A 23,271-nucleotide genomic window follows, 5' to 3' on the forward strand; every position below is an offset into this window, starting at 1 on the left:
ATATCAGGCCGGTCCCTGGGTGAAAGTCCCTAAAGCAAATATAACGGGTTGAAGTCTCTAAAGCAAATGCATCAGGCTTGAAGTCCTTAAAGCTCAATTGGTACTACATCAATTTTTATAATCTTCATGGTGAGCATTCATATTTCCAAATAGTTAATATTGTTTGTTTTGGTTTTGGTGCAAATTTATATGAAACTTGTTATTTGAAAAATTATCGTTTTGTGAAGTTATTATATTTGTAAGTTGTTATTTGAAGAATTATTATATTTGGAAAAACCTATAATTTTGGTTATCTGCTATTTTTGGAAATTGTCTATTTTTGGAAAGTACAAATATTTGGAAACTTGAAAGGATTTACCTCTCTAGGCTTTGTAGCTCACCCTTTTTCAATTTAAAATTTCAGGATCAGGATTAAGTCAGGAGAGTGGGTAGAGAGTTCTAGAAGTTTACTTCTGCTTAGCTTTTGTTTGGTTTGAGTTTTATTGTAAAGAAATTATAGTGAATGAGAGATTAAGTTCTAGTTAATGGTGATTGTATGCTTATTTTGTTATATTTGTAAAATGTAATTGTTGTGGAATAATAGTGTGGTTTGTTATATTGAATTGTGGTTTATGGTTTATTTATATCTTGTATTTGAGTCACGTGTTGGTATGTGGGATGCCGGGATCGGGGTCTGGCCAACCTGAGTGCCGGATTTTAGGGCGTGACAATATCCACGCCTCAACTTGAGGGAGAGTGTAGGTGTATGTGTGTGTGGGCCCATGACTGGGCCCATAACTACATACACATGGGCCTAATTTGTTATGGGCTTTAGCTTGCCTTTTCCCTTTTTATTTTTATTTTTATGCTTTCCTTATTTGTCTCTTATCTTCTTTAGTTTTTTTTCATCCTAGTAACAACATGTATGTAACGATTCTCTTTGTACTATTATTATAAATAAGGCAGGGTTGGACATCCCATCCCTATGAGCTTCTATTCTCTCTCAAATCTCTTATCTCTAACAATCTGCATCCACGAATCCAACCAACTCTCAATTTTGACCATCATAGCAAATAACAACCTCAAAACTAACGAAGGATCCACTTTAATGCATTCTAATGATGTCTCGTGAATTCATCATGTATTTGCTGATCACTCCCACTGCTTGTGGGATGCTTAGTTTGATGTACACTATGACAAATAGAAGGCTCCCTATCACCGATAAATATTATATATAAGGCATAGCTTCCATGCTAGGAGATTGATCTTCAGATAACTTATAACCAACCAAGAATGGTATGCACACTAGATTAAAATTCAGCATATTAAAATAGTGGAAAGCTCTTTCAACATAACTGTTTTGAATTACCAAGACTTTCTTGTTCCTCCTATGATGCAGGACATGAAATTAAATATGACATGCAAGAGTTCAAGTTTTAGATTATACCAATTTTAAACAATCACAAAATTCCACATCTTACATACGATCAAATATTCAAAAAGGGGAATCTATGGGGGTCCAAGCCTACACAAGTTTATGGCTGAATCAAATAAATTTATAAACCAAATAAGCCCAAAGGAGTGTAAGATTCATCCATTCTTGTAAAGGATTATTCCCCAATTCAAGAGATTCACCATGTTCAATTCAGAGGAAAATCTAGGACTCAAATTTGGGGATAATTAGGATTTGGGATTCTTCATGATTAAAGATCTGGATTTAGGTTTCAAGAGGAGGAAAAATAGAGGAAAAGTAGAACCTAAAATGAGCCACGTGTGTGGACAATAGCTGGCCCTGGATGCACGTGCGTGACTACTTGTCCGCACGTGTGTGAGGCCCACAAAGTCGAAAAGCAACTCCTAGGCTAGGATTAGTCAGGGTAGGACTGCCTCCATGCCAAATTTCGTGTCGATCGAATGCACAATTTGTGCGTGGTGCTCCACCGAATTTTCAGCCCCTCTAATGGCTCAGAATCTGAAAATCTGTTGTAGAAGAGAACTTGGGTACAAGAAAGGGTGAATCTGAAGATGGGAGGGATGTAGAAGATGATGAATGTGGGGTGTAAAGAAGTGGGGATGATTTGGGATGGTTGTGGCTTCATATTTAGCCCTTCAAGGAAGGGAGGGCTTCGCACCCAATTCGATTCTTCAACCCAAAGAGATAGAAAAGAAGAAAAACGTAGAATTTTTATTCCTAAACTTCATTGAAAATACCTAGACGGGGTTGCTTATTTACAAGAAAACCCTAAACCCCAATAGACAATTTTACGCTTGTGTCATGTGCGCACACTAATACTTAAAGCTGAAGTAAATAAAATAATAACTAATCTACGCAATCAAAGCTGTTCATGATGTTTCTAATAACGAGAATAGTCAAAACTCAAAATCCTAGATCATCTAAGGTAGTGGGCCACGATCATGAGATCCGATAGTAGAATTTATATGATGATCGGGTCGACTCTAAAGCTCCATAACATAGCCCTTAACTGTGAGGCCCTCCAAAGATGTCGTCGTCAATCTAGATCGAAAGTGGGGCCCTCCTCCTCTTGGATATGTGCGTAGGGTGGGGGGCGTGTGCATGATGTCCCCATCAACTCTCCTCGGCTGCGAAGGTTTCGCCACTGGCGAAACAAAACTCCTGAACCACTACAAGATATCTGGATCAAGTGTCTAAAGCTCCTCCTCAGTGAGCCATGTATTGTCTGAAGCTGGGTGTGACTTCCACTTGACAAGGAACTTTTGAAAGCTGTCGTCCAATGTCTGATGGTCTAGAATATCCTCTATCTCCTCTCTGGGTGTGGGAAGGGTAGGTATGGGAGGTAGAGGCTAGGAAGATGGGTCGGGAATGGGCCATGGATCAAAGGAAAAGTCTGGGGAATCAGGATGGTTAGGTGAAAGGCTGGACAATGTATCAATGGTCTCCTGAAATGCAACTAGATCCTCCACATTTTATATGAATCTAATTCCCATGGAAGGTGGAAGATCTACCACATACGTATTGGGACAAGATCAATAGGCTTCCTAGGTTTATAACCAGTAACGACTTCAAAAGGACTTAAACTTGTGGATCTATTAACAAAACTATTAAATGCAAACTCAGCGATAGATAGTGTAGTGTCCCACATCCTGATGTGCTCCCCCACTAAACACCTGAGCAAATTTCCTAGGCTCCTATTGATCACCTCAGTCTGACCATCGGTCTGAGGTTGGGCATCTTCCCCAATAGCGAGGTTTGCCCGAGTGGAGGTCTCTAGTTGGGTAACGTGCACATTAAGTTGATCCAAGCATTCGTCAATACGTTGTTCCAAGCACCTACCCGAAGACTCAAACTATTGGGTTATGTTGTTCATGGACTCTTACAATTGCTCCATGTTTAGTGTAGGGTGCAAACCAAAACCACGACCAGTACGTGTGGGCATACAACCACTCACTCAACTCAAAAACCCTTTAATGCAACTATATGGGTCTAAATGAGACTAAATGATCCTATAAAACTCTATATGAAGGAAACTACACAACGCTACTAAAATTCCAGCAATATAACTGCCCAAATAATTTGTTAACAAAAAATTCAGCCATGAAATTTGTGGATTTTTTGGCAACAAAAAATTCAGCAGCCCATATTGTGAATATGGGTCCTAAACAGCCCTATATGATGAGACTTAATGCATAATGGACATAAATAAACTGAACCCTAAACATGCAATGCATTCCCCTATAAAAACCTAAGCATTGATACCAAATTTGATGCGATACATGAAATTAAATATGACATGCAATAGTTCAAGCTTTAGATTATACCAATTTTAAACAATCACAAAATTCCACATCCTACACACGATCAAATATTCAGAAGAGGGAATCTATGGGGGTCCAAGCCTACAAAAGTTTAGGGCTGAATCAAATAAATTTACAAACCAAACAAGCCTAAAGGAGTGTAAGATTCATCCATTCTTGCAAAGGATTATTCTCCAATTCAAGAGATTCACCATGTTCAATTCGGGAGAAAATCTAGGCTCAAATTTGGGGATAATTGGGATTTGGGATTCTTTATGATTAAGGATTTGGATTTAGATTTCAAGAGGAGAAAAAATAGATGAAAAGTAGAACCTGAGATAAGCCACGTGCGTGGACATCAACTAGCCTTAGACGCATGTGCGCGAACACTCATCCGCACATATGTGGGGCCTACAAAGTCGGAAAGCGACTCCTAGGCTAGGATCAGCCAGGGTAGGACTGCCTTTATACCAAACTTCGTGTCCATCCAATGCACGGTTTGTGCATAGTGCTCCGCCAAAGTTTCAGCTCCTCTAATGGCCCAGAATCTGAAAATCTGTTGTAAAAGAGAACTTGGGTACAAGAAAGGGTGAATCTGAAGATGGGAGGGATATAGAAGATGATGGATGTGGGGTGTAAAGAAGTGGGGATAATTTGGGATGGTTGTGGCTTTGCACCACGGTAGTTAACCCTTCGAGGAAGGAAGGGTTTCGCACCCAATTCGATTCTTCAACCCAAAGAGATAGAGAAGAAGAAAAACGCAAAATTTTTATTCATAAACTTCATTGAAAATACCTACACGGGGTTGCTTATTTATAATAAAACCCAAAACCCCAAAAGACAATTTTACCCTTAAGTCATGTGCGCACACTAATACTTAAAGCTGAAGTAAATAAAATAATAACTAATCTACACAATCAAAGCCGTTCATGATGTTTCTAATAACAAGACTAGCCAAAACTCAAAATCTTAGATCATCTAAGGTAGTGGGCCATGATCATGAGATCCGATGGTATAATCTATATGATGATCGGGTCCACTCCAATGCTCCATAGCACAGCCCCTAACTGTGAGGCCCTCCAAAGATGTCTTTGCCGATCCAGATCGAAAGTGGGTCCTCCTCCTCCTTGAATATGTGCATAGGGTGGGGGGCATGCACACGATGTCCCCACCATCCTATCTCTAAGTATAGTCACCCGAAAAATTCAATTAATGATACCCAAATCATTTATATCAATTACCTAGTCAAATGAGCTTTTAATGCTGCAATATTATTATATAAGCACTTGTAACTAGTATGTCGTTGATACACAATAACGAGATAATTAAGCCACCATTTCTGTAGTTACGAAAATAAGCAAAATTATTTGTCTCATTTCCAAAATCCTAGCCTCACAATAAAGAAATTAAACCACTTCTAACAAAACATTGGCGTCTGCTTTAAACCGTAAGGTGATCTATTTAGCCAACAAACAAGATTCTTCTCATTTTCTTCAACACCCACACACAATCAAAGTAAGCAAAGTAAAACCACAAAAGAAAAGAGCAAAAGAATAGCAAGAGATAAGAGGTACATAGATTTATGTAGTTTGACAATATGCTTACATCAACAGGGCAACAACACGAAGCTTATTCTGTAAACAAAGCAAAAACAATGAAGGCTTTGAGGAAAAATGATTCTCCTTTGCTTTTTCTGTGTATTTGAGACAACCCTGAAGGGTTGATATATAGAGTTTTACAACGAGTATACAAGGTAAAATGATAAATACAAAATCTTCTATTTATACATCGTCTATCTATAGAATCGGCTATACAAGGCATGTGACCTGTCTAACATATTCTTCACTAAAACAAGAAAAACAATAAAAATACAAAGCTCTTCTATCTCCCACTCTCTCACTACACAGAAAATATCTCACCAAGAAGATCAACCGCTTTCAACATGTGTTCCCCTTTATAGCCAACACACTCAGAGAGAGAGAGAGAGAGAGAGAGAGCACTTATGAAAAATCTACCCAAACTAGGCTTCACAATGTGTTGCGTAAGAAGAAGAAAGAGAGAGAGGAGGGGTTTCTTGTTAGGAAATCGTAGTACGCACCCATGTGTATTCACGCATACAGAAGGCTACCGCCTCAATGCTTGGTTACTTAGAAACTAAGGAGGTGGAAAGAGAGTGTTTTTAGGAAAAGGATTCTTTGTTATGCTTACTTGATTTGGTATTGGGAAAGCTACTCTATGGATTTTCAAAAATAACATTTAGAGAGAGAGAGAAAGAGAGAGAGAGAGAGAGAGAGAGAGAGAGACTTTAAAACTTTGGCCCGTGTTTGTGTGTTCTCCTCCAGTGAAATCAACTCCTGAAGTCTCTCCGACAACACCGCCTGTGGAGTGACTGCGAGGTTCAATTGAATCCACCGAATCCAGCAACGGCTGCTTCAAAGCCATTGCACGCTAGCGCGCCTAAATTGATAGTCGTTTTTCAGCTGCAAGTTTGGTTGAAAAGGGCAACGCATGATCGGGATGGTTGATTTTGAGGATACCTTGGCATAGGCCGTTGATCGCCCATCATTAGAAGCAGGGTAAGCTAGGTCTAGAGAGCCTTATACTAGATAAAGGGGCTTTTATTACTATTACGTTTCTTCAAAAAAAGAAAATGGAAAGCAAACAAGATGCTGTTACTTGGTAAGGAATCTATTTCTCTAAAATTTGCATGCTAGCCTTTATGAAAATAAAGAAAGAAAAAAGATGAAAAATACTTCTTTTGCTTGAATGATCCCAACAAAAACCATTGTTAATTATTTTTAGGGATCTAAGCACGGGAAATGGAAATACTTGATGATTTCGTACTTTCTTAGTTTTCAATGGATCTTTATATGTTCTTGAATATAAAATATTCAAGTAAGGTTGAGCCATATGATCCCATGTCCGTACCCATATTGTCCCATGCAACTTGGAGGTTCTGGTTATCATAAGTAATCACTTGAGTATGGAAAAGAAACTCTATGAAAGAGAAAGGGAAAGAAGAATGTTGTACCTTTTGGATTTCTGAAAGGTTGATGGGAATGAATTCCCCTTGGTGTAAAAACGGTCCACCAGAATGTTGAGAGCTTGAGCAAGTGTTGGTTGGATTCTCCGGCCTCGTAGAACCACATGGGAATGAATCGACGGCCATGTTTGAGGAACTACCAAGAATGGCCCTATCAACATAAGGGACTACTTCTCCCAAGTTTTCACATGCAACCTTGATCATCTTCTGCATTTCCACCTGATACAAGTTACCTATATATGTTAGTGGGGTGAATGAAAGAGAACACATATATAACCTATATACATTAGTGGGGTGTGTGTGTGTGTGTATACAGAGAGAGGAATGCTCAGCAGCACACTAGCTCTCACGAGTTCTCGCAAGAACTTTTTGAGAACTCATTTCCAGTGATATGAGCTCAAAATCTGAACCATCTACCTGATGAAGCAACCCATGAAACCCCTAGGGCCCAACTTTTACCCTGATCCAAAACTTTGGTGGGTCATGACGAAAGAGAGAGGCAAATCAAGGGAGGAATCTATTTCCTTTTGCCATGGCCCACCAGAGCTTTGGATCAGGGTAAAAGTTGGGCTATTAGGGTTATATATATATATATATATATATATATATATATATATTAGAAAACCTCAATATAGAGCCACACATATTCAGGTGTAATTTAGGCCACCGTCCCAACTCTTAGCCCCCTGTAAACTTAGGAGGTGGAATTATGCTTAGTGTGATTTGGTACTAGGAAAGCTATTCTTTGGATTTTTGAAAACAAAAAAAAAAAACATTTGCAGAGAGAGGGAGGGAGTATTTAAAACTGAATGTTGGTAAGGAATCTATTTCTCTAAAATTTGCAAGCTAGCCTTTATAAAAATAAAGAAAGAAAAAAAGATGAAAAATACCTCTTTTGCTTGAATGATCCCGACAAAAACCATTGTTAATTATTTTTAGGGATCCAAGCACAAGAAAGGAAATACTTGCTGATTTCGTACTTTCTTGGTTTTCAATGGATCTTTATATGTTCTTGAATATAAAATATTCAGGTAAGGATAAGCAATATGATCCCACGTCTGTACCCATACTGTGCCATGCAACTTGAAGGTTCTGGTTATCATAAGTAATCACTTGAGCATGGAAAAGAAACTCCATGAAAGAAAAAGGGAAAGGAGAATGTTGTACCTTTTGGATTTCTGAAAGGTTGTTGATGGGAATGAATTGCCCTTGGTGTAAAGACGGTCCACCAGAATGTTGAGAGCTTGAACAAGTGTTGGTTGGATTCTCTGGCCTCGTAGAACAACATGGGAATGAATCGACGGCCATGTTTGAGGAACTACCAAGAATGGCCCCATCAACATAAGGGACTACTTCTACCAAGTTTTCATATGCAACTTTGATCATCTTCTGCATTTCCACCTGATACAAGTTACCTATATATGTTAGTGGGGTGAATGAATGAGTGCACATATATAACCTATATACGTTAATGGGGTGTGTGTGTGTGTGTGTGTGTGTGTGTACAGAGAGAGGAATGCTCAGCTGCACACTAGTTCTCACAAGTTCTCGCAAGAACTTTTTGAGAACTCATTTCCAGTGATATGAGCTCAAAATCTGAACCATCCACCTGATGAAGCAACCCATGAAACCCCTAGGGCCCAACTTTTACCCTGATCCAAAACTTTGGTGGGTCATGACAAAAGAGAGAGGCAAATCAAGGGAGGAATCTATTTCCTTTTGCCATGGCCCACCAGAGCTTTGGATCAGGGTAAAATTTGGGACATTATATATATATATATATATATATATATAACCTCAAAACAGAACCACACATATTCAGGTGTAATTTAGGCCACCGTCCCAACTCTTAGCCCCCTATAAACTTAGGAGGTGGAATTATGCTTAGTGTGATTTGGTACTAGGAAAGCTATTCTTTGGATTTTTGAAAAAAAAAAAAAAAAAAAAAAAAAATTTGCAGAGAGAGAGAGAGGGAGTCTTTAAAACTAAATGTTGGTAAGGAATCTATTTCTCTAAAATTTGCAAGCTAGCCTTTATGAAAATAAAGAAAGAAAAAAAGATGAAAAATCTCTTTTGCTTGAATGATCCCAGCAAAAACCATTGTTAATTATTTTTAGGGATCCAAGCACAAGAAATGGAAATATTTGCTGATTTTGTAGTTTCTTGGTTTTCAATGGATCTTTATATATTCTTGAATATAAAATATTCAGGTAAGGTTGAGGCATATGATCCCATGTCCATACCCATATTGTCCCATGCAACTTGAAGGTTCTGGTTATCATAAGTAATCACTTGAGTATGGAAAAGAAACTCCATGAAAGAGAAAGGGAAAGAAGAATGTTGTACCTTTTGAATTTCTGGAAGGCTGTTGATGGGAATGAATTGCCCTTTGAGGTGGAACCCTATCCCTGTTCCCACAATGTTGAAGACAACTCCCTTTCCCTGTTCATACTTGGAGTAGTAGACCCACATTTCGCTAACAGGATCACATTCTTCTGCATGGTTCTTTATAATTTCCCAGCTCTTGTCATTCATTCCAGGGCCTAAGATCTGCACATGTTTTCCTAAACAATGAGGTTTCCTTGTCCCATGCATGTGCCTATATGGAACATCTAATCCATACATCAGCAAGCCACATTGTGGAGATGTCCATGACCAATAATCAGGCTTACCAGTTCATCAGATGGGCCATAACGTATGGAACTAACGGATGACTAAAAAATATTGGTTTAGTAATCCATTTTATTTTGTACATAGCTGCCCACTTAATAAGTGGACCAACTCAGTGGGCATCACCTGATGAATGGATCAGAACTTTGATACAGACATACATGCACATGTGTAGACACATATATGTTTATGTTTGTATGTGTATATCCATAATCAGATGGTGTGAGTTACAATGAATGTGACATGAGGTCATACTTTTCGAAGCCTTGGAGTATCTGCATGTAGCATTAACAGAAAGTCCTTTACAGTATTGACATTCTCACTGCTTAGACGCTTGCTAAGCTCTTTACCAATTTTCTCCAAGCGCCATACTTCATCATCCAATGATGGGGGATGCTTCTTCATGTATGCTGCAAATAGAAACCAAGAATTTGGTTTTATAGCTTCCAACTGTTAGATGTCTTCTACTTGAGGATATTGGGTTTACAAGTTATGCACATTACAAAGAAGAATTTATGAAGAATAAGCCCATAGTTGATACAAGATTGACCACTTTGATACGGAGGAATTATATGATATACTTGACATGAGAATACTCATAAATACTCACGGTTTTAGCTTGTAAAAGTGAGGTCCATCTCTTGGGTGGATCCCAACCCTTGGATACAGATTCCAGTCCTGTAGCGGGATCTGGATTTGTCCAAGCATTCTTTCTTCACTGAGGATAGATTGTAGAGTGACTTCTCCAATTCGAAGAAGATTGACATCAGCAATCTCGTCCTTCGCTGTACCGTTCTGAAATATATGATATGAACCATTCGTTTTTTGTTCCCTTCTAGAAATTCAAGATATGCACATTGGGTTGGTCCTTATTCTGGTCAAGAGAATAATTACAAAAATCATGCTTATGTTCATGTCTTTTTAAAATGCCATAAAGAACCGTATTAGAGGCACGATCTTTGGTATCTAGTTTCTTGACCTCATACATTTGAATCCGTTTTTCCTGAATTGATTTGGACCGTGTAAATTTTTTTTTTTGAAAGATGATTAGTTTTTCCTAAATTGATTTGTAATTTGAAGAGCATGTTCTAAGAAACATGAATTTCAAATTCGGCTAGATCAGGGTTTTGTATTATTGGTTTGTTTCATCTTCACCATTCATCAATGGGACACATGGATGTCTACTGTATTTTGTCAACTGGAACATTAATGGATAGAGCTCGAGGAGAGGATCAAGGTGGTCTCTCGAATTGGTCATGCTTCGATGGTTGCATCCTGTACTGATTGTATCATGAACACTATATGAGAGAGAGAGAGAGAGAGAGAGAGAGAGAGAGAGAGAGAGAGAGAGAGAGAGAGAGAGAGAGAGAGGTCGGAGAGGCCATTCCCTTTTAGATGGTGCAAAGCCCTCCTAATCCAGTGATAGGGCACAGAGACTGAATCCACTGATGATAGAGTTATACCCTAGTCTGAGGAGCTACGCTCTCCCTTGCATTGCATGTATCATGCATCAATATGCATATGCATTTGCATTAATTAATAACTTTCTATTTTAAATAAAATATTTTCTCGCTTCAATTGTCTTAAAATCAATGTTTGCTTTACGTAGTATAATGAAGGGCTTATGATATATCATGACTTAGAATGTAATAAGAACCCAGATAATAGTAAAAGCCTTTCACTATATGCTCGTCTTTCTTATGTAAATGTGACAATGTCTTATGAATGTCGATACAACATTTATATCTGATTATAAATCAACTCAAAAACATTCACCAAACTTCATGTGCCCACACACTACAACAGAATGGAGTAGCAGAGCATAAAAATTGTCATTTACTTGAGGTCATTGGGGAATTATTGTTTAATATAAATGTACCGAATTTTATTTTTTTTTTGAAGTGATGTAGTTCTAACTACATGTTATTTGATAAACTGGATGCCTTCATTACTCTTAGGTGGAAAGTTTTGATTTTTGGTCTATATTCTCAAAGTCAATTTATTTTATTTCAATTACTCCTCACGCATTCAGTTTTGTGAGCTTCATGCCTTAGTTTGACCATGTTTTCAATAAATTTGAACCAAAAGTTGTGAAGTGTGTATTTCGTGGTTATTCATGTACTTAGAGACATTACCAATATATATGCTCTAGCTTAAGGGGGAGGGTTGATGGCCTTTCTTGGGTCCACACGTGTCACTTGTGTGGACGTGCGAATCATTCTTGGTTCTCATATGCTTGGGTTTTGTTCTAGGCCAAAAAATGTGTTTGGGTTTGGTCTTAGGCCCATGGGCCAAAAAGTGAGAGGGGTATACTTGTCATTGTACATCTTTTAGTGAAGCAATAACTTAATAGAATAGAGAGAACGGGGGCGCGTGAGGCTATTGTTATCATCTACCCTTTTCTTCTTTATTTCTCTCATATCTTCTCTTTTCTCCCTTTTCTACATGATTTACTACAAAGTTATTGCAGGAAATGGGTTTTGCAGTGAACCTACTAATGCAGTTATTTTATGATTATCAAGCGACCTCTCATACTGCAATCAATCCAATCTATCATGAGAGAACCAAGCATATTGAATTCAGCTGTTACTTTATACGTGAGAAGATCTCCAGTGGAGAAAACTCTATGCTATATGTTCAGTTTTAAGAACAACTTGCTAATGTGTTCACCAAGGCTCTCAGTCGCGTTAGTCTACTCACGTAAATTCCAGGCTTGGTATTAACGACATCTATGCTCTGGCTTTATGGGAAGTGTTACTTGGTATTTGGCCTTTTATTTATGTGTTTACTCTTATTTCTTAATGCTTACAGGTACTTTGGGTATTTTTGGTTTTTACACTTAAATTGAGAAGAGAGGGGGGTTGCCCTGTTTTCTAGTTTTCTACTCTTCTCATTCTTCTTGTATAAAACATTTTTTTTCTTCCTCCTTTTCTTGTTATTTTCTCTTCTATATTAATCTACATTTATATTCATAATCTTCCTCATGAATCAAAGTTAGTTTTCTTCTCTGATTATCTTGGTCTTCCATGTATTTTAGTTGGTTGATTTGCTGAGTAGTTTGGTTTGGTCCCTCCTTACTGTACTCTCTCTATTTCTTTCATAAATTTCCAGTGGTGTGCTCCCCACCTTTCTATAAAAGAAAACAGTGATAAAGATTCACATAAGTAAAATATACTCACATTTTCCACGACGCTCCTCGACTGCGAAAGGTTCAGTGATTGCTTCTTTCACTCTCGTTCCATCAAAATAACCATCTGGAACTCTTGCAGCTAACCTGAATTTACGTTTCTTTGTCCTGCTTGAATTATCTGTAATTTTCAGCTTGCCTGCTACACCAATTCCCTCATTCAGAGTCAGAAACACATCCCCAGTAAGAAGTGTCCGATTGTCTTTTCCTTCTCTTACAATATTATTGCTAAAATGCTCAAATGTCCAGTTGTTGTCTTCATCGCCTTTAAAATTTCCTTCAAGAATTACTATTTCCACCTTCATCGAGGATTCGGGACCTGAGTTAACATCTTGCCCAGTACTGGCATCAACTAAAGCTATAGTTAAGACAGAAGGGTCCTCTCCTTCAATTTCTGTCAAAGTGAAGATCGGAAGAGAGAGGTTGTTTCTAAACTTGAGTTGTAACGTTCTTGAGGCCGACTTACGCATCTGCCTCCCACGACGCCTGCAAGAAAGAAAGGAAAAAAAAAAACAGTTATTGACCATAACTGTTATCTCATACTTTTTAAAGCATGAGCAAGGGCTCTTTCCATTGGCTTCTTACAGAATATTATTTTTTACCAACAAGCATTAGTCCTCACCGTTTCTTGGAAGCACAATACTTTCGTAGTAACCAACCAAATTTCTTTTTTAATTCCTTCTTTACTTGCTTTTTTGCCTTTTTTACTTCCTCTTTTACCTGAAAAAAATAAAATAAAAATCAATGATCTATGAAGTTCAGGATGTTTGCCATTTACTTCCTTTTTTGTCTTTACTCTGTATAGACTATTGTTTCCTACTGGTACAGACTCGAAGTAAAGAAAGATGCTTTTGCATGAAACCATAAAGAACATGCACATACATGGGAAAGCATCAACTTTCCATGCAATAAAACAAACATCTAGTTTATAGCAAGATTTTCGACTTCTGCATCTAGCCATGTACTGAAAATGATACAAATTCAATGGTGAAGCCAGAGCATCATATAAATTAATTTTACGAACAGTTGTAAATGGATAATTGCCCTACTGACTGAAGAGAAGAATGATTCCTGGTATTTTAATATTCATGCTGCATTGGTATTTGGGATGACTTGTCACATATTTCTTATATATTGCTTCTTTAATCTCTTGGGAAGAAGAATTTTGATTTTGATTTTTCTCTTCCTTCCTTATGCTGTCAACTGAAAACCGAGAGGAGCTGAAAGCTTTTCTGTATTTGAGACAACCCAAAGGGGTTGAATATATAGAGATTACAGTCATCTATATAAGGAAAATAATAAAATCAGAATCTTCTACCTATGGAAATAAACTATACAAGATATACTAGCTATACAAGGTATGTGAGCCCGTCTAACATCAACATCACTCTAATTGAGGAGCCTAAGATGATTCTCTTGTATTTCTACTGCATCCTTCTTTGCAATTACGAAGACTTCAATAGGAGCATAGATTTTTAATTAAACATTTCATGTGAGAGACAAGTTTCTTAGCATAAGATGTCAAGTTACAAAATAATTTAGTTACTAGCTTCATCCAATTGTTGCCATGTCAAAATGTCATCATACATTAAGAGATAGAGGCGTTGTGCAAACCACAGAAGCTTTTGGATCTAAACTGCTACAACAATGATCAGATAATTAGACCACATGCAAAGCCGAAACCATGGAGCAGTCCAGTGATCTACAGCGTGGATGGTAACCAAAGGGAAATGTAAAAATTGATCAATGGACAAGATTGAGTAGAGAAAATGGCACCTTTTATCTCTTGTTTTTAACTCTTTTCTATATTTTCCTCTCTTTCTAACACTTCTTTCCTTTTCTCTCTTTCATAAATATGAGAGGGGTACCTCTGCCTAGGATTTTGAGAAAGCACTACTTGGAGTAGGAACAGAGATCTGTCCAATGAAGGAAAGTGGAGATGAGTGCAGATTTGGTAAAAAAAGAAAAGAGAACATTGAAATTTCCAAACATGGTACACATGTAATGTAGGATCCACACACTTGAGTAGCACAAGTGAGTCACACTGGCCCACATCCACCATGTCATACTCAATCCCACAGGGGTGGCAAATATCTCAAGTCTAGAGATTAAACCCAGTCGCTCGCACATGAATCTGAAGTGATCATCCAGGACTCAACTATCTCTATAACAGAGATTGTAGTGTATTAAGCCACCATCTTCCTAGACATAACATCCCAAGATCTGTAATGGCTACCTTACACCACTGTGACCAAACCGGGTGAATAGACTGTCAATCTAGAATCAAAATCCAGAACATGTACACACTTATCCTACTTATTGAGTAAATCTTGTTTAACAAAGAATTTTTTTTTGAATATACGATTATATGATATTTACATATTCTTATAATATTTGAAAATCATGGCAAAAACAAATACAAAAGCTCAATAGAGACCATAAAGATAAGCATCATAAGTGTGTACTAGATTCCTATGACCATGGTGTCATGAGCATTAGATCTTCACCATGCAAATATGTATTCATAATCAACTACGATGCTTTCCTAACAGTGCATGCAACTCAAACTCATCACTCACGAATATTGTGATTGAACATAGTGACATTCAATTTCATCCTCCTAATGCAGAGGCATGTGGCTAAGGGCCCAGGAGTCGCCTGTGAGACTAGCTGCTTGCACATTCTACTAACTAGATTGGGTCAAATAATTTTAGGTAGTGGCGTCCAGGTATGTACCAACATAAAGCTCAGCCACTCTGTAGACTATCTTAGATAATCATCGAGTCTTCAATACTCAGTTTGTTCACAAGCACCACTTGAACCAGCAGCCCTAAACCTAGCCATAATACGAGCAATGACACTTTGCTAGGAGCACAATTGATGAGGACATCAACCCTTCAAAGTTTATCAAAGACGAAGGCGGTCAATGAATACATCTTTATGGCTCGATGATGGTTCATGGCACAACCAAGGATGAATTTGAAGATCTGGTTAATTGCACAACTAAGGATGATTTTGAAGATCTGGTTAATTGCACAACTAAGGATGATTTTGAAGACCTTACATGTGTCCTTGGACTAATTGGTTCATGGCACAACCAATAATGAATTTGAAGATCTGGTTAATTGCACAACTAAGCATGATTTTGAAGATTCGGTTAATTGCACAATTAAGGATGATTTTGAAGACCTTACACGTGTCCTTGGATTAATTGAAGGCCCCTCATTAGGAGGACACATGTGTAGGATGAGTTAGAAAACTGATCTGTTACGCATGATTTTTATTTTTTATTTTTTATTTTTTATTTAGAAAGCTTTGTTTTGCATTTTTTTTTTCCTTTTGTTATAGATTTTGTTTAGTCATTTTCTTTTAAATCCAAATTTTATAAATAGGGTGCTTTGTACCCTAAACCTAATGATATATATTTTTTTAATGAAAGCTTGGTGCCTCCTTCCCCTTTCTCTCTGTGGTAAGTTCTTCTCTTCCCCTAATCTCTTCTCTTCTTCTAACTTCTATTTCTAGCCCTCCAACTTTCTTCTTCTCTTTCTATGCCTAGTCTTCTTTTTCTTCTTCTTCCTCTTCTTCTTCTTTTTTTTTTTCTTTTTTTTTTTTTTTCACTATTGACCCTGAAAATCTGAGAATTGATCCCAACCCTCTCTCAAATTTTTCAGCCATCCCTATTCTAGAAATCCTTTGATTTCCTGGACTAGAGAAGTTGCATTGATTGTTGGATTGAAACCATGCAAGATCGGGAGGTCCCATCTCTTGCCAGATCCAATCCACGCATTATTTGAATACAGTACCGTAGGATTGTGATGGTCTGCAACCATTGCATGTTCCCTTTATTATTATCTTTACTATGATGTGGAATGTGAATATTTCAATTGATTTGCTTAGTTTATTTCGCTGGATCATTTTTGTGCTCACACATGCATTCTAGTTTAGATCGTCCTGCATCAACAATTCAATCAGTAGCATGGTTTTGAATATCTTTTACATTACAGCCGTATCGGCTCTTGTGTAATGGTCTCAGTCATCCTCGCTATATGTTTATGGGGGTGAACTAGTCCGTTACAGGAAAAAAGGTCATATCAACCCACATCAACCAATACAGGCCAATATGCTCTATATCAGCATCGATACAGACTGCAGGCCAAATGCTACCATAAAGCCCTCAATTTGAAAATTTTATTTTCAAAATTTCCTCTCATTTTTCCGCCTCTTTCTTCGTTTCAACCATAAAGGAAGCTTAAAAACTAATTTTACTAGATCTAGGCCTATTTTGAGGTTCAAAACATAATATTTGAGTGAGATTCAACAAATTGAAGCATAATGGACCATTTTTGGGAAGTATCAGAAGAACGCGTAAACCATCAAATTTCTTCATTTTGCTATATTCATGTGTTACGACCCAAAATTATACTTTATTTTGTCCAATTAAGACTTATTTGTTTAATTTTCAGCAAGTTAAGCTGACAAGCAACAATTGTATCAAAGAATATCTAACACACCATTGAAACATCTGCATCACCGTCTAAGCCTTATCTTAATTAGTTGGGGTTGGCTACATGAATCTTGTTATGCCATTCCACTCAAACAAGGGACATACCTAACACCCTAGCAATATACACCATTGAATACATATTAAAAAAATAAAATCATCCAGTACAAGCCTGTATAATATGATATGGGTTCATTATGCCTGCTATCTTGTTGTTTTTGTTAGACAGGCCATATGCCTTGTATAGCTAATTTCTATAAATAGATGATGTATAGCTAATTTCCATAGATAGATGAGTCTGTTTTTTAACACTTACCTTGTATAGACGTCTGTAAAGCTCTATATATTCAACCCTTTAGGGTTGTCTCAAATACATAAGAAAACCAAAGGAGGATTGTCTTCTCTTTTAGATATTGTTGTGTCTTTGTTATCATGGTATCAGAGCCATACCGATGCGGCACCTCCTTCGTCACCGGCACATCTTGATCTGACACCTCCTTCGTCACCGGCACCACATACTAACAGATTCGGCCTTGCCTGCGTCAGCAAACCCTTGTGGCACCACCCCCTGATAGATCCGGCTCCTACTGCGACCATCCCTAGCCTCATCCGACCACTTCTGCGCCCATCCTTAGCCCCATCCGATCACCCCCAGACTCATCCGATCACCCTCACCCCCGTCCGCTCACCCCCAAGCCTCGTCCGATCAACCTTAGGCCTCTGTTAGCACATTCTGTCTCTGTCCGCTCATGCTGCGCATGCCCCTGCTGCCTCCGATCACTCCTACTACCTTTGATTGCCCCTGCGCTCGTCTGCAACTGCTGCCTCCTGCTGTCTCTGTCCAACCCTTTTGCTGGTTGTTGTTCTGTTTTGTTCTGTTGCCTGTTCTGCACACGTACTGTTGTTGTTCTATTGCCTGCAACCAACTCTCCTACTACCAGGTACCTTCTTTCTTGGCATGGTTTATATTACTTCCTATCTATGGAAAAAGACTCCCGTACAGAGGCCTCATGATGTAGTTTCGATGGTACCAACTACAATCTATAGGCCATCCACTTTCAGAGTTTTCTCAAGGGTTGTGGTTTGTGGGGACTAATTGATGGATCTGTTACTGTCCCCACTTCCACGGATGCTGACAAAGTAGCTGAGTAGGAAATGAAAAATGGACGGATTATTACCTGGATTCTCGATTCGGTTGATCGGTCAATTGCCGTTGGTCTCACGCCACATCGCACTGCTAAGGCAATGTGGGAGCATCTCCAGACTATTTATCAACAGAGTAATGCGGCTAGGTTATACTGTCTGGAACAAGATCTGGTTCACCTTACTCAGGGTGACAAAAGTATTTAAACATTCTACTCTACAATGGTTACAATTTGGACAGAGATGGCTATGATGGATCCAGAATTCTCTAATGACTTTAAGATATTCCAAACAATGCGCGATAGTGCGCAAGTTAGACAGTTTCTTATGAAGCTGCGTTCGGAATTTGAGCATTGTAGGGCTGCTCTCTTGAACCGTATCCTAACTCCTTCAATGAATTCAGTTATTAATGATTTATTAGCTGAGGAACAATGACTGCAAGTCCTCTCTTAGGGACCATCCGACCTGGTACTCTCTGTATCCACCTCTGCACTAAATCGTGGTTCCCCTCGTTTAACTTGTCATAGTTGTAACAAAGTGGGACATGTCGTCGCTCAGTGCAAAGATTAGTACGCTTATTGTCGACGGACTGGCCATGATATTCAGGACTGCCGTACACGTGCCTATGCATCCTCATTCGGCCGTGGACGTGGTGGTCGAGGTCGTGGCCATGGTCATGCTCTTTCTGCTACTTCTGTAACTAGTTCTTCCGAACCTTCTATTAGTGATACTGCATCTACCGTTTCTGCTGAAGGTCTTTCCTCACCTTTGACTCCTGCGATGCTCCAGCAGATCGTGCAGGCCTTTTTTGCGGCCAGTATGTCAGGTATATCCTCATCTTCTACATGGTTCTTCGATTCGAGTGTTTTCAATCATATGACTGGTGACATATCACATCTTCGCGACATTCGTCCCTACACTGGAAATCAAGCTATTTCTACTGCGGATGGCACTAGACTACCCATTCAATCTGTTGGTTCATTGACTTTCTCTCCTTCTTCCTATCGTCAGTTTACCCTTCGTGATGTGTTTCATGTCCCTAAACTCTCCTCAAATTTAATTTTTGTTGGTCAACTTACATCCAATAACTACTTAGTCATATTTCTTCTAAATTACTGTTTTGTGCAGGATCTGGCAACGGGGAAGGTACTTGGGAAGGGTAGGCGGCGTGGATGTCTATACGTGTTGGACTTTGACCCATCCGTCACTCTAGCTTGTTGTTTCTTCTCTCCATCTTCCTCGGATATTTGTTCGGCAAATAAAATGTGAAAACTCTGGCACTTTCGCCTGGGTCATCCACATTCTGATCGTTTGATTCAACTATTTTCTTCTGGCATGTTAGGGAATATTTCTCTTAATAAAAGCAATTAGGATTATTCCTTTTTCCTCTAAGTACTACAAAATCATCATTTATGTTTGAGTTAATGCATACGGATGTCTGAGGCCTTTCACCAATTATATCTCTCTTTGGACTACAATACTATGTTATATTCATTGATGATTTCACACGATACACCTGGATTTACTTTTTGCATTCTAAGTCACGGGTTTTTGAAAAATTCAAGATATTTCACTCTATGGTGGACACTCAATTTCAAGTAAAAATTCAAACTCTCCGCTCTGACTCAAGGGGAGAGTATCTCTCCACCAATTTTCGTACATATCTTCAGGATCATGGGATTATTCATCAGACCACCTGTTCTGATACTCCACAACAAAATGTGGTGGCTAAACGAAAAATCGTCATATTGTTGAAACTGTCAATACCCTAATGACAGCTATGAGTGTTCCTCGTTCCTTCTGGGTGGAAGCTAATATGCATTCAGTCTACTTGATTAACCGGATGCCAACCACAGTTCTAAATAGTAAATCTCCCTACTTTGTTCTCACCGGTTCACTTCTTACATATTCCACATTTCGTGTTTTTGGTTGTGTATGTTATATTCATCTGGCATCACGTGAACGTAACAAACTTTCCCCAAAATCAGTCAAATGTATGTACTTGGAATTTGGAGAAACTCAGAAGGGGTTTCGTTGCTATGATCCAGTCTCTCGTCGTGTTCAGGTATCACGACATGTTGTTTTTCTTGAGCATATTGCCTTCCATTCATCTGTTCCTCCTTTGCCCGCACCAAACTCTCCTGGTCTTACCATTTTTTCTAACATTCCTATTGCCTCGAGTACACTTCCTCGTCCATTGTAGGTTTACTCACGACGACCATGTACAGATCCACTACCTACTACTCTCCCTACTGTACTTGTTGCCGATCCAGATCTTACCTTGGTACGTCATTCCACTCGTGTACATCGACAACCTAATCGCTTGATATACTCTATGTCTACCATGAATGCTACTCTGGATACTGTATCTATTCCTACTTCATACCATCAAGCAGCCACTCATGATTGTTGGAAGAAGGCTATGATAGAAGAACTTGAAGCATTGGATGATAAGCATACGTGGGACATTGTCACTCGACCCACTGACCACCAATTAATTGGTAGTAAATGGATTTATTCTATAAAGCTCAAGTCTGACGGATCATTGGATCAATACAAAGCTCGGCTTGTCGCTCAGGGATATAAACAGGAACATGGAATTGATTATGATGAGACATTCGCTCTTGTGGTCAAGATGAAAATTGTTCGCACTCTTCTGGCAATATCATCTGTTCGTTCTTGGCCACACACTCAGATGGATGTGAAAATGCTTTTCTTTATGGCAACCTCCACAAAACAGTATATTTAAAACCTCCTCCTGGGTCTTTAATCCCTGCCGATATGGTCTGTCGCCTAAAGAAAGCTCTATACGGCCTCAAAAAGGCCCCTCGGGCATGGTTCCAATGCTCTCATGATGTTGTTACAGGTGCTGGCTTTACTCAAAGTGGTCATGATTCATCCTTATTCTTGCGCACCACTGATCGTGGAATTGTCATTGTTCTCGTATATGTTGACGACTTACTTCTGACTGGTAGCGATGTTACTGGCATCTCGACATTAAAGGAAGTTCTGAAACCATCCTTCAAGATGAAGGACCATAGACATCTGACATACTTTCTTAGACTTGAATTTTTACGTTCTAAATGTGGAATCCTGGTCAGCTAGCGTAAATATAACAAGGATCTTCTCACCTTGGCCTCATTGACGGATCAGAAGACAGTTCAGACTCCCTTAGAACTTAATGTTCAATATGGCCCTGACGATGGTGATCTCCTTGGGGAACCCACATTATACCGCCGTTTGGTTAGGAGTCTGGTTTACTTAACAATGACTCGCCCTGATATTGCCTACGCTATCCAAGTTGTCAGCTAGTTTGTTTCTACTCCTCAGACTCTTTATATGACTACGATGTTGCGCATCCTACGGTACCTACGTGGAACTCTGGATCGATCACTATTCTTCTCCTCCACAGCCACTCTGGACCTTCGTGCTTATTCGACTGACTGGGCCGGTTGTACTCTCACACGTAGATCTACCACTGGCTACTGCGTTTTTCATGGCACTTCTCTTATCTCTTGGAAGTGTAAGAAGCAGGCCACTGTTTCCAAATCAAGCACGGAAGCCGAGTATCGAGCGATGTCAGCTGCTTGTAGTGAGCTTATCTGGTTACGTGGACTTCTTTCCGACTTGGGCGTTTATCTAAAAAATCCTACTCCACTCCATGTAGATAATCTAAGTGCCTTCAGATTGCATCTATCCAGGTTTTCCATGAACGGACAAAGCATATTGAAGTTGAATGTCACTTCATCTGAGAGAAGTTTCAGTCTCGGCTCATTTCTCTTCCACATGTCTCATCCCATGATCAGATTGCAAACATTCTCACGAAGTCCCTCACTTCTGCACGTCACTCATTTCTAGTTGGCAAACTATTTCTTATCGATGACCAGCATTAGTTTGAGGGGGGATGTTAGACAAGTCACATGCCTTGTATAGCTAATTTCTATAGATAGATGATGTATAGCTAATTTCCATAGATAGATGATTCTGTTTTTTAACATTTACCTTGTATAGACGTCTGTAAAGCTCTATATATTCAACCCTTTAGGGTTGTCTCAAATACACAAGAAAACCAAGGGAGGATTGTCTTCTCTTTTAGATATTGTCGTGTCTTTGTTAGCAGTTTTTGGGCTTGGCTAATATGCACATTGATACCATTATTGAAAACCTTGACCAATAGAGCATAATCCGACTTGAAAAGACTCTCATCCCTGATCATTTAAGTGATCAGAGGTAGTAAATGCAAAAGGTGACACGCCTCATCATCTAATTGCATCCTGAAAATACCTAGGCACATGTCAAGATTGGACTTAGGGTGAGAGTAGACCTGCATGTCGGAAAATAAAGAGGTCAGAGCATCTAGGTGAACAAAGGGCTTTATCAAAAGATCTCTAACATCTCTCTAGTGGGTATTTAACTTAGCACAATGCACATATGTCTCACTTAATCTCCATATAGTGGTACTTTATTTCATTATGCTTTAATTCATTATTGAATGTTAGAACCTCTTGTAATGTGAAAGGACAACATCTATTCCTTGAAGGAACCTCTAGATTCAAAATTCCCTTTGAATTACTACACAATGAGCAATATCACTGGCTACCATGGATGAAAGAGCAGTACAAGTTTGTTCCTAGCTAGACTAGGAGATAACCTCTCCATTCGGCAAGAAAACAAAATTTATGGAAGATTTCCCCTCACTCCAATCATCTCCCTAGGTAGGTTTGTAAAATGTCAGTACCTTCAACTCAATATGTCATAAACATTTCTTTGTTCCCTCTTAGAGTATTAACAGGTTAGTTTGAAAACCTACCAATGACTAAGTCAGTGTTACTCTAGAAACAACTAATTGGCATGTACACCAGATATAGGGTGAAGCGCAAGCTCAACAATCAAGAGACTAAATGTGTCAATTGCAAACTACAAAACAGACTATACCACTTAGTACAAGCCAGGGCACCTTTAACTTACTCAGCA

At 38.8% G+C, this 23,271-nt stretch overlaps 1 protein-coding gene across 1 annotated transcript in view; it reads right to left on the reverse strand.

Moving 5' to 3' along the window:
* Positions 1-23,271, reverse strand: part of LOC131255003 (calmodulin-binding protein 60 D-like) — a 65,177-nt gene that overhangs the window by 21,567 nt on the left and 20,339 nt on the right. Inside the window, exons 3-8 of the mRNA XM_058255704.1 lie at positions 13,276-13,373; positions 12,646-13,139; positions 9,722-9,876; positions 9,143-9,346; positions 7,964-8,197; positions 6,785-7,015 (exon numbers count right to left, since the gene is read on the reverse strand). Coding sequence (XP_058111687.1) covers positions 6,785-7,015; positions 7,964-8,197; positions 9,143-9,346; positions 9,722-9,876; positions 12,646-13,139; positions 13,276-13,373 — 1,416 coding nt within the window. The remainder of the gene's footprint in view (positions 1-6,784; positions 7,016-7,963; positions 8,198-9,142; positions 9,347-9,721; positions 9,877-12,645; positions 13,140-13,275; positions 13,374-23,271) is intronic.

This window comes from Magnolia sinica, chromosome 9, assembly GCF_029962835.1.
Source record: "Magnolia sinica isolate HGM2019 chromosome 9, MsV1, whole genome shotgun sequence".
NCBI lineage: Eukaryota > Viridiplantae > Streptophyta > Magnoliopsida > Magnoliales > Magnoliaceae > Magnolia > Magnolia sinica.